General features: G+C 44.1%; 1 protein-coding gene and 1 pseudogene across 3 annotated transcripts in view; one reads left to right on the top strand and one right to left on the bottom strand.

Moving 5' to 3' along the window:
• MALT1 (MALT1 paracaspase) overlaps positions 1-12,701 on the bottom strand; it is a 62,022-nt gene that overhangs the window by 34,205 nt on the left and 15,116 nt on the right. For all 3 annotated transcript variants that reach the window (XR_006195537.1, XM_042911469.1, XM_042911470.1), the window contains exons 3-4: positions 6,841-6,962; positions 1,097-1,256 (exon numbers count right to left, since the gene is read on the bottom strand). Coding sequence is in view for 2 of the 3 variants with exons in the window: in XM_042911469.1 (XP_042767403.1) it covers positions 1,097-1,256; positions 6,841-6,962 (282 nt within the window). In the remaining variant the exon portion in view is untranslated. The remainder of the gene's footprint in view (positions 1-1,096; positions 1,257-6,840; positions 6,963-12,701) is intronic.
• Positions 5,813-6,433, top strand: LOC122204183 (annotated as a pseudogene).

Raw genomic sequence — 12,701 nt, 5'->3', positions numbered from 1 at the left:
ATTTTCTTTTATACTCTCTTTTTAGTTCTTTTCTAATATGGGGAACTGGCTGGAAACTCTACAGTTCACATCCTCTTATCAACAAAGAGAAAGTAAACAGGACTAAAATGTACAAAAGTATGTACTGGGATGATATCATATAATTAATTTTCTCATATACACACATCACCTTTTGCTCTGTTCAATGCTTTTTGTTCTACACAACACACACAGTGTAACAGACAGCATGGCCAGCGTCTGGCTTTCCATCACACTGCCTTTGTCTCATGCTTACGTAAGAATGTAAAATCCCACCATGTAAATCATACATACATGCTTCATGCTAGACTCAAATGTCCTCTGCATGCAGAGGATTTCACTTATAAACATATTAAAGTTCATTACATGCACAGAAATATTCAAGAAAGACAAAAATAGTTCTCTTCATCATGACTATTTTTAGACATTGTTTATTCAGGTATAGGAAAAGCTACATTGAGACAGAAGAATGGAAGACAGACTGGTAACAAAGTCTGTTTCCCACCTATTCTTTTGGTCTGGCAAAATGACAAAGAATATGGCTCTTGACTGTGAGTGTGATTAAGAAAAATAACATCTGACGGGCGACTCTTTAGAACAGACTGAGTTTTTAAATCAATACCAGTTACTGGACTAAGTAGACAGATGACAAGGACTAGAAAAACAGTCTGATTGAAACACTTCACTGCAGTGAACGATATGCGCCCTTTCATGTCAACATTGACTCTAGAGCTTTTATTCCACAACACAGTATGTTCAGAGTAATACGAGTGTTTGGGAGAAAAATATACAGTGGAGAAAGAAAGAGAAGGAAGTTCCCAGAGGTCAGCACCAGGGCCAGTCTGAGGTTCCAGGTCACCTTAAGGCATCTACATATAACGTATATATGCGTATACATGTCAACCTTCACCGAGAAGGAATCGAAGCACAGGAGATAAAATCTTAGCAACTGGTGATCTTCTATTGGTGATAAGTACACATGCGAGCTTCCGGTACTGTTTTTGATGCTATGAAATTAAACATCTGAAATAAAGTAAGGCGATTCCCATTCCAGTATTCAATTTAATTTGTCACTTACCCTGGAGGTTTCCTGTTACTTCTGTGACATCACAAACATCCAGCTGTGACCACTGGCTGAATTCAAAGGTGAAATTGTTATTAACTCGACAGACGTAAAAGCCTGCATCTTTTACGTGCACGGTGTTAAAAATTAGTTCGGATGCATTTCCGTTCGGAATCTGTGAAAGAATCAGTAAGAGAATGTAAATGAATGACTCATGAAAACACGCCTTATAAAGTGTGCTGGGCAAAAAATGTGTTTATTTCCTTGGAGCTTTGAAAAGCGTATCTTTTCTCAAGTCCTGAAATATTTTTTACTTAAAAAAAAACAACAACCAAGCAACATGTTGAGTAATTTAAGATTAAAGTCTTAGAAATCCACACTCCTTTACAAGTGCATTAACCAGAGAGTTACGCTCTCTCCCATAGTTCTTCCCCAAACAGAAAATCGTCTATTTTTTCATTTAAAACTGTTCAAATCATCAGTATTCAAAGAATCTACAATGGGAAATGTATAAGTAACACAGAAAGTTAGGCCTGGCTATTAATTTCAGTTATGGCCAAATTAGCTGCGAATACACATAAGCAAGTTCTTGTTTTGTTTTTTTTTTTACCTTGAGACCCTATTTTTTCATCTGCAAAATTCCGTAAGAGGACAGACTCCTTAACTACTACACTTCTTTCAGGGTCTGGGCAGAGAAGGGCTACGGAAAGCATGTCGGTGATGAGAAGGATGGCCGTCCAAGGGTCTCCCAAGCTCTCCCCTCATGCCTTTGGTCACCACATTAGGGTTTCTTTCCCCTCTACTCATTAATCTGTAAGGGCCACCCACCTCCGGCACGTTGCCAAGGAGCTGAGTCGTGTACCTCATTCCATTACGTTAGATTGCTTGCAAGCGTAGTTTAGTAAGTTCATCTCTCTCTCTCTCCAAACCCCAACCAACTGAATTCAACTCCCACCCCCTCAGAACCTGCACCAGGCCCAGGGCATTTTGCTGAAGATTTGACAGCTGGGATGGCGGGCTGCACTTGGCACCGTGGCGAGGCTTGGTAGGCAGACTGGCTCAAGCTGAAGACGTCCGGGATGAACAGACTGCAGAAAGCGGCTTTCCCAGCGACTCCCCTATCTGACTAAAAGCAAAAACTTCCGGGAAATGAGGCTACCGGAAATTCCTCCTTCAGGGTGACTTTATCCGGGAGGGAGACTAAGAGTAAACCTACCATAAATCCCCTCTCCAGGAAGAGTTTTATGGCCGTGATGATGAAAGACCATTTGCACCCGCATGAAGAAATATTATCACAAACTTTCTTATCTGTTTCTTCTTCTAGAAACCTCTTCGCATTTCCTAGAGAAACCCACTCATTCTTCCCATACGCGTCTTTCTCCCTCCTCCCTTTTCCCTGTTAAGTAAGCATGTAAGCTGCTGGCTTATTCACAGAGCTACTTCCTTTGTAAGTTCCCATAGGAAAAAAAACCTCTTTCTCTTGTTAATCTGTACTTCATCAGTTAGTTCACAGGCACCCAGAGGCTGAACCTAAGAGGGTAGAGGAAAACCTCTTCCTCTTCTGCCAATCCCAGCCTCTTCCCTTGCTCCTGGCGATTTTCTCCCTGCTTTAGCATCTGTTTCTTTTATCGCATCACTCTCAAAAACCTACTCTAGTACTTTGTATCTTAAATAAATAAAAACACCCCCAACAAACCTCCCTTAACCCACATCCCCTCCTCTCAGCAGCACCGAGAATGCGAACTGCCCCTTTCTTCCTACAATACTTTCCCCTTGAGGCTTCGTATTCCTCTCTGCTGGATGTCCTCCCTTCCCTCTTGCAGATTTCTTCTTAGTCCCTTTACTGGGTCCTCTTCCGTGACATCAACTTCCAATGTGTCTCCAGATGTCCAAACTGCCCAGCTGATTCATGCAGATGTCTAACAGGCATTTCGAACTTAACACATCTAAAACCACACCCTTGCTTTTTCTCCCTAAGTCTAGTTCTCTCCCAACCTTCAATACCTCAGTATAGAACACGTCCCCAGATGCTTCAGTCACCAATCCAGGGGTGACCCTTGATCTCCCTTCCTTTTTCTTCCATCGGGGCTGGTTAAACTCTGCCTCTAAAGTAACCTGGCCTGGGCGCTTTGCTCCCGCTGCACGGCCTCACTCTAGCCACGCTGCCACCATGCCCAGGCCAGCTCGGGCGCCGGCTAACTGGGCCTCTTGCTCCTCTCCAAGCAGGGGCCTTGTGTTTTAAAAACGCAAATCCCATCATGTTATTTCTCCTGCTTAAGACTTCAGTGCATCTCACTTTATATCACCCTGTTTATTTTCCTCACGGTTCTGAGCTCAAAGAACTCTCGTTTGTTCACTGTCTCTCCCCACTGGGGGGGCGGGGGGGGGGGCAGGACCCTGCGTGTCAGTGCTTCATCATCATGGCCTGAGATCCTGGCCTGGCACGAAACAGGTGCTCATCAGGTATCTGTTAAATGAACAGCTCGTAAGGGGCTCCTGGGTGGCTGGGTCAGTTAAGTGTCTCTTAATTTCGGCTCAGGTCATGATCTCGCTGTTTGTGGGTTCAAGCCCTGCATCGGTCTCTGCACTGACAGTGTGGATGGAGCCTGCTTGGGATTCTCTCTCTCCCGCTCTCCCTGCTTGTGTGAGCACGCTCTCTTTCTCTCTCAGAATAAAAAAGCTCAAAAGAATAAAAATAAAAAGGAATAGCTCTTAAAATAGCCTCATGAACATAAGAATGGTTCAACAAGGGGTGCCCGGGAGGCTCGGTTGGTTAAGCGGCTGACTTCGGCTCAGGTCATGATCTCACGGTTCCTGGGTTCAAGCCCTGCATCGGTCTCTGCACTGACAGTGTGGATGGAGCCTGCTTGGGATTCTCTCTCTCCCGCTCTCCCTGCTTGTGTGAGCACGCTCTCTTTCTCTCTCAGAATAAAAAAGCTCAAAAGAATAAAAATAAAAAGGAATAGCTCTTAAAATAGCCTCATGAACATAAGAATGGTTCAACAAGGGGTGCCCGGGAGGCTCGGTTGGTTAAGCGGCTGACTTCGGCTCAGGTCATGATCTCACGGTTCCTGGGTTCGGCCCCGCGTCTGTCCGGCTCTGGGCTGACAGCTCGGAGCCTGGAGCCTGCTTCAGAGTCTGTGTCTCCCTCTTTCTCTGTCTCTCAAAAATGAATAAACGTTTTTTAAAAAAAGATATTTAAAAAAGAATGGTTCAATACAACTCGACTTGTGAGGGCTTTAGAATCTATTATAACTCTTCAAATCTAAGAAGTACTCCCCACCCCCTACATTTTTTTTTTTAATTTTTTTTAACGTTTATTTATTTTTGAGACAGAGAGAGACAGAGCATGAACAGGGGAGGAGCAGAGAGAGAGGGAGACACAGAATCCGAAACAGGCTCCAGGTTCTGAGCTGTCAGCACAGAGCCCGACGCGGGGCTCGAACTCACAAACCGTGAGATCATGACCTGAGCCGAAGTCGGACGCTTAACCGACCGAGCCACCCAGGCGCCCCCACCCCCTACATTTTTACCTTTCTCAAACCAGGGCATATTTTACAAATGATATATATATATTTTTTAATGTTTATTTATTTTACAGAGAACAGGGAAGGGACAGAGAGAGAGAGAGAGGGAGAGGATCCCAAGCAGGCTTTGCGCCGACAGCAGAGAGCCCAATGAGGGGTTCGAACTCACGAATCATGAGATCATGACCCGAGCCGAAGTCAGACGCTTAACCGACTGAGCTACCCAGGCGCCCCTACAAATGATATTCTTAATGTTGTAAGTTTTATGTCGTTTCTCTTTCAGAAGGCATTTATTAAAATAAAAGCAACTTTGCAATTGAGAAAATGTTAAAAATCGCTTTATTTTTATTAAAAATTTTTAAAAAATATTTATTTCTCAGGGAGAGAGAAACAGAGCGTGAGCAGGGGAGGGGCAGAGAGAGAGGGAGACATAGAATCTGAAGCAGGCTCCAGGCTCTGAGCTGTCAGCACGGAGCCTGACTTGGGGCTCAAACCCAGAAACAGCGAGATCGTGACCAGGGTTGAAGCTGGATGCTCAACTGACTGAGCCAACCAGGTGCCCTGTTAAAAATAACTTTAGTTACCATTTCTGGAAAGCCTAGTGTATGAAACATCCTGTCCATTAAATCCTCGTAACCGCGGATGACAGCAATTCACATGACTAATAACTAGTCAGGGTTCCAACAGAGGCCTAACAGCAGAGGCTACACGCGATCTCTCACTACAGTCTGGCTGCTCTAACCTTACTTGTGCGTAAGGGATGGAAATTAAAAATGGCACAAAACCACAGATTTCTTCTAAGGCACAGAATGATCCCATTAAAGGAAAGATGATAATCTCAGAATGGCTCTTTAACTTAGTTTCGGGTTTGCAAATGTAGACTTCGCACTGAATTCGGAAGAAAGCTTAGTTATTTGACTAGCAGGGTGAAAAGAATATGGAGTTTCAAGGTACAATCTAGGAGGAAAGGGAGTGAGGGGAGGTGGAAAGAGAGGAGAGAGGCCCACTAAAGTGAGACACAGCACGGGCCGGACAGACTGGTGGGAAAAGCCCAGTGGCAGAGAGCTCAAAGAACTTTTAAGAAAAAAAGGATTCCAATACGTGATTTTAAATTCCTTATTGGGTGGTGCAGGGAGACAATATTTCCACAAGAGGAATAAACGCTCCCCTCCACCAGCCTGAATTTTACTTCAGAATCTACCACAATAGCCTAAATCTTTTGATGTAATGGTTACATGGAATGTTTAAAATAATATTCCATTAACCTTCCATGTCACCTTTGAAAGATCTTAATTAAAGATTTCGGCTGCCTTTCTTCGGGCAGCTGGGAAGATGGCGGACCCTCAGGCTGAGTGTGCCCACCCGAAGCAGCCAACCATCTTTCAAAAGAAGCAGCGGGTCTTGATGGGAGACACTGGCAAGGAGAAGCTCCCACGAAACTATAAAAACATCGGCCTGGGTTTCAAGATGCCCAAGGAGGTCACTGAGGGCCCCTGTATTGACAAGAAATGCCCCTTGAGTGCCGATGTCTCCATCCGAGGGTGGATTCTGCCTGGTGTGGTGACCGGGATGAAGACGCCGAAGACCGCTGTCATCCACTGAGACCTCCTCCGCTGCAGGGGAAAGGACGAGCGCTTCGAGAAACGCCACAAGAACACGCCCGTGCACCTGTCCCCCTGCTTCGGGGATCCGGATGGGCAGCACGGTCACAGTGGGCCAGCGCCGGCCCTCGAGCAAGACCGTGCTTCAATGAGCTCAAAGTCGCGAAGGCTGCTGGCAGCAAGAAGCGATTCCAGAAGTCCTGAGACTAGACATCTGTCCACACCCTCAAAGAAAATAAAGTTATTTTCCAAAAAAAAAAAAAAAAAAAAGAAAGAAAAAGAAAAAAAGCGAGACTTTGGCTGGAATATAATTTGTTGTAAGGAGTTCTGTATGGATATGTTAGAATGTACTGGCAATATTTACCGTCTGTTAACGTTGTTGCTCTGGGTGATTCCTAATTTCCACAATTTTTAGTGACTAAAGAATTGATTTTATTATTGCTCACCTTTTTTTAACATGACAATTTTTGGGACTGTCTTAGCAAAATGATGATTTTTCACTACTTCAGTAATAACACAGCCTTGTCTATCAGATCAAAATTCTAAAACATACGCTGAGGATAATGATGCTAATTAATTTACTATCATTCTCTCTTATGACTGAGAAAGTAAAGTACATTTAAAAAGTTACCTCTTTATTCATTTTGAACCACTGATATTGTACAAAGGGATGTCCAGTTGCCCGGCAACACAGTTTCACAAACTGTCCAGCCAAGACTGCCTTTGATTCTGGGTTTACGGTGATCTTTATTCCTTAAAAAAAAAAAAAAAAAAGAAAGGAAGGAAGGAAGAAAGAAAGGAAGAAAGAAAAGAAAGAAAGGAAGACGGAAAGAAAAAAAAAGTTAACTAAGTTACGGTAGAGAGGTTTTCCTTGTTTATGTTTCTGAAACCAAATTAAAAGAAAAAAGTATCGTGGAAATAACTTGCACATTCATTCCAGTTGCAAACTGCCCGTTCGTGTGTCCTTCCCCATCAGACTAGGCATCTGTGAGCTCCAGGCTTTGTAAAACCAAGAGGAAAGAAACTCATCCCCAGAAGACTTTGATCTACTGTACTTCCCATGACTGGAGGAGAAAACTGTTTGCCCTGTTTCTTCAATTCTTAGAAAACTTTTTTCTGCATTCTAACACCTCTGGAATCAGGATGCACCTTCTAAACAGATGTCTGCTAGACAGCACTCATGATGCAGTTCTCAGTGCTGGCTTGTCAAACACCTGGTCAGAAACGCTCATACGGCTGGCACTTCAACTGAGTTAGGGGCACTGTTACGATAAGATGAGTGTTGGCCATTGAGAACGTCTCCAAAAGACATCTGAATTTAATGTTATGACTTGGCATTAAAGTGAAACTATTCTGCACACACAAAGGCACGGAAACAGAACAGCAGGATATAAATCTGAAATATGGGATACGGGCATTTCTTATCTGAGAAAGGACTTTCAGCATCGACACTTGGAAAGCTTTAAAGATGATCCTAAGTCAATAATGTTATGCCCTCCATCCCGCCTCCCTCTCAGTTACTCTTTCTGGGAAAGCCAGCTGCCCTGACATGGGGATGCTCAGGCAGCCCGGTGGGAGGCCCGAGTGATAAGGAAAGACAGCTGGGACTCCTGCCGAAGGCCCTGTAAGTGAACGACCTGAGAACTATCCAACCCCAGTCAAACCAGACGGCTGCAGCCCTGCCTAACAGCTGGACTCCCACCTCGGCAGAGGCCGAAGCTGGAGCCAAGGCCACCCAGCCAAGCCATTTCCAGGTTCCTATTCTCAGAAACTGTGTGAAGTAATAAATGCTGCTTGTATTAAGCTTGGGACTTGGGGGTAATTTGTTATGCAGCATCACATGACCGATACAAAAGAAACCAAAGTTAGGAAATTTTACATTTGCCAAGGTTATAATATGGAAAAGTGGGTTGGCTGGCTTTTAGGAAGGAAGAAGGAAAGGTCATTAAAACTTGTAAATACGTTAACTAATTTGGGTTTAAATAAAAAAAAAAAAAACTTGTAAAATGTAATTCTCTGTACCTAGTTTTATTTTCTTTCCTCATCTATCCTGCATATGATCTGATAACAGTAGGTTTTTCCTCTGTAACCCACCAATCCAAAGGAACAAAACAAGATTACAACTGAAGAGGAGTGAGTCCAAATAAAAGCAGTCTTAACACATCAAAGATACTAAACTTTCCAGAACAAAAATAGTAAATAAGGTGAAATGGGTAAGTGAAAAGCATTCCAGAAAGATACCAAATAAAACCAAAATCCAAAATAAATATTGATCGCACAATTATTACATTTGAGGGTCTGGAGAAACCCTGGAAAATCTCTAGTAAAGAGAGCACATCCTCTCAAAAAAGAATTTGAAACCTTTGCCAAGGAAGAACTTTCCCATTCGTTAATTCTTTATGTTAGCGCCGTACGGAAGAAGGAACAGAGTTCTTCTGAAATCTGTCTCATGTGTTGGTTGGAAAATACATGTTGAAGACAGAAAATGGGATGAATGCGCTCACTTCGGCGGCCAACTCACAGCACTGCATTTAACACTCCCAATGCGAGTCTTTGGCCAGGAAAGGCTTATGTCACAACTTCAAGATACAAAGATTCTGATTTTCAAGGTTTATGTGTGATAAGAAAGAAAAAAAAGTTGTAACAACAAAAGACGGGAACAAATATAAATCGGAAAAACACAGGGCTTGTGGCCAAACGGGCTTTAAAATGTGGGTCTTCTAGCCACCTCCAACTTGACGAGTCCCAAATCCTTTTTGAACAAGGTCTACTCCTGCATGAGGCCCTGCCGTCTTCCATCCCAGCCGACCCTTCCATCCAGCTCCTCAGGGCGAAAACTTAGAGCAGTCCTCCCGAACCCCTCATTCTTCACAAGTAATTTCTCTGCAAGTCCTGTCGGTCGCGCTTTTCCACGTCTCCTCATCTTCAACGCCATGATCGTAACCCAAGCCACCATCAGATGCTGATGGAATCCTATTAGAGCCTGTAGACTGGTTTCCTTGCTTCCAACCAGCAGCCCAAATGTCTTTTTTTTTAATTTTTTTTTTAACGTTTATTTATTTTTGAGACAGAGAGAGACAGAGCATGAACGGGGGAGGGGCAGAGAGAGAGGGAGACACAGAATCGGAAGCAGGCTCCAGGCTCCGAGCCATCAGCCCAGAGCCCGACGCGGGGCTCGAACTCACGGACCGCGAGATCATGACCTGGGCTGAAGTCGGACGTCTAACTGAGCCACCCAGGCGCCCCCAATTTTATTTTTTATTTATTTTTTTAAATTTTTTATTTTTATTTATTTTGAGAGAGAGAGAGAGAGAGAGAGAGCGAGCACGAGCAGGGGAGGAGCAGAGAGAGGGAGACACAGAATCCCAAGCAGGTTCTGTGCCATCAGCGCAGAGCCCGGTGCAGGGTTTGAACCCACAAACAACGAGGCCATGACCCGAGCCAAAATCAAGAGTCGGACGCTTAGGCAGCTAAGCCACCCGGGCGCCCCCAAAATGCCTTTTTAAAACATAAATCAATCCATATCATTCCTCTGATTAAAACCCTCAACTGACCTCATACTGTACTTAGAATAAAATTCAAACCCCTCATCATGGTCTCAAGGTCCTACATAAACCGATGCCTCTAACCTCGTCCCCTCCTACTCTCCTGGTTCCAGCCACACCGGCCCCTCTTTTCAGAAGCCAGCTATTTTCTACCTTTCCACTTACTAGTCCTCTGCTGGATTTCCCCTCCAGCCCCCTGTTGCTTCACGGCAGGCGCTTTCTTTCTCATCACCTGCTGGGTCTCTGGCTTCGCTGGGAAATGTCTCTAAACTAGCTATCCCCCACCCCCACCTTCTCTATTATACTCACCCCACTTTGTGGGCTTCACTGCACGAACCAACTGAAATCCCTGTTTCGTTGTCTCACCTACTGAAACAGAAGCTTCAGGACAATAAGGATCTCGTTTGTCTTCGTCACCAGTTTACCCAACATCTGGAATAGTGCCTGGCTTATGGTGAGAACAGTTGAGTGTTCAACACGTATTTGTTGAATGAACACGTATCACCGTCACAATAAAAACTACTGACTGCTTTATACGTGCCAGGCGTTTTGATCTCTAACCCTCACAAGAACCATATGAGTTAGATATTGATTACACCTACGTTACAATGAAGAAAATGGAGTTATTTGCAAAGTCATCCAAATTACCTTGAGTATAGTATTTAACCTCTGAGACTAATTGTTTTTCCATTGTAAAATGGCAGAACCAGAATGCAACCTAGGTTTTCTTGGGCTTTAAAATCCCCATGCTTTTGTTAACCCGGTGATTCTTTTTTTTTTTTTTTTCTTCGCCTTTATGAAGGTACACCTGACGAATGAAATGTGTATAAACTTAGGGTGTACGATGTGATAATTTAATATACATACACATTGTGAAGTGATTACCACACTGAATTAACACATCCATAGTTATTTTGCAGTGGTTCTTTTTCACTTTTAACATTTTGTTTATTTTGAGAAAGAGAGAGAGAGAGAGAGAGAGAGAGAGCAAGCATGTGCCAAAGCAGGGGAGGAGCAGAGAGCGAGGGGGAGAGAGAATCCCAAGCAGGCCCTGTGCTGTCACACAGAGCCCAACACAGGTCCAATCCCATGAACCGTGAGATCATGCCTGAGCTGAAATCAAGAGCCGGACGCTTAACTGACTGAGCCACCCAGGTATCCCCCCAACTTTGGTTTTTTTTTAAGATTTTATTTTTAGGTCATCTCCACACCCAAAGTGGGGCTTGAACTCACGACCCTGGGATCGAGTCGCATGCTGCACCAGCTGAGCCAGCCAGGCGCCCCTCCTTAGCGCACCTCCCGTGTTAATTGTCTGCCTCGTGAGAGCGCCAGGCAGTGCTCATAAATATACCACGGCAAATATTCTCTCCTATTATACAAAGAGAGAAGAGTGATGTAAATTAAAGGGCTTTCTCCCTATAGTGTCTTACAAAGAAATGAATGACTCTAAACAGACAAAGGGCCCACAGGGTCAGGATGTCCTAAAAGGGTATCCTTCCTTCGTGTGGGAGATAAGACTAAATGATTTTTAATGTACACTCAAACTCAGCTTATACATCTGTCCTGTCCCACCAGTTTCAGTAGTCTAGTCTTCAACAAGCAAAGCAAATAAAGACATGTATTTATTACTTCATGCTTCAAAGACTGAGAACTGAAAGGCACCACGTGATCTGGAAACTGCCCTTGGTGAGTAGTAAAGACAAGAAGTCACAATACCTCCCATGCCTTAACCACACAAATTTCCTTCCTCCCACGTAGTGTTGTGCGGCAGGGAACCATGGTCAACCTGTAACCACCCTCGCGCAGCGCCCACTAGTCAGAAGGTGCTGAACAAAGGTAAGGAGGGAAGATGGCATAGGGCTACGCAGGGTGTACCACGGCAAACAAATGAAAGTTCTATTTGAAAGCGCGAATACACAGCTTCCTGGCAAACAAGTCTATTTTCAGATAACATCTGCAAAGAAGTCAAAGAGGTTACTTGATTTCCTGTAAGCCGGGAAGAGTCTGAACCAGGTACGATGGAACACGGGGATCGTGCATTCAACACAAACCTGTGTAGATCACACATTCGTGATACTGACCAAGAAAACTCAAAACCCTGCTGGAATTGCAAAACATCAATTAGGGTGATTCCCTATGGTGACAGGAAGATTCACAATAGCTTTCCTTTAGGCTAGTGTCTCTTGAGATGCATTTAAATACTGATGCAATTTACAAACAGCTGTTCCGGAAACTTCTACAAGTACTGTACACACTACAATCCGTCTGTTTTCAGAGACCATGAACCAAAAATTTCTTTCCATCAGCTTCTATCCAAAACTCTTCCTCCAAGTTATTCTAAGGATTTCTAAGCTATCATTGAAAAGTGCCTCCTCGTATTATCCCAGAATAAATCCCATTTCTCTTCCTCCACTGACCTCCCCCCAACACAACCACAGCAAGTCCATATATGTCCCCCTTACAAGTCAGGGTACATTTGCACCTACGCTGGCTAAACCTCGTCCCCTCATCATACCCCTTCTTCTCCCACATCGGCCACTGACCCTGGAAACCTCGGCACAGACACACATTCTTTCAGACCTCACCACTGCCTTTCTACCTTTCTACCCTTCTCCCTTATCTTTATTCCCATCCATACCGCTGTCGCCTCTTTTTGCTTCTTGGTATTTTCCTTTCAGAAATTTCGGTCACTCCCGAAACACGGAAAGTCCCTTATGAGATGTAGTAGCAGTGTTTTTTACTTAGGCAAGGACAGAAAATTGCCGTCCATGGGTCAAAGTGGCAACTGGGGTAGTAATTCATCACCAAGCTTCTCAAAGAGCACAGAAATTTCCTAGCCATGAGAGAAATGACACTGAGTCCAGGTTGAGGTCAGCAGACCTGGGCTTTAATCTACTTTTGTCAATAACTGTGACTCGGGCTAAGTGATAAGCACTGGAAATCTTAC

Source organism: Panthera leo, chromosome D3 (assembly GCF_018350215.1).
Source record: "Panthera leo isolate Ple1 chromosome D3, P.leo_Ple1_pat1.1, whole genome shotgun sequence".
Taxonomy (NCBI): domain Eukaryota; kingdom Metazoa; phylum Chordata; class Mammalia; order Carnivora; family Felidae; genus Panthera; species Panthera leo.
Note: the sequence above shows the minus strand (reverse complement) of the source record. Positions and strands in the feature narration are given on the sequence as shown.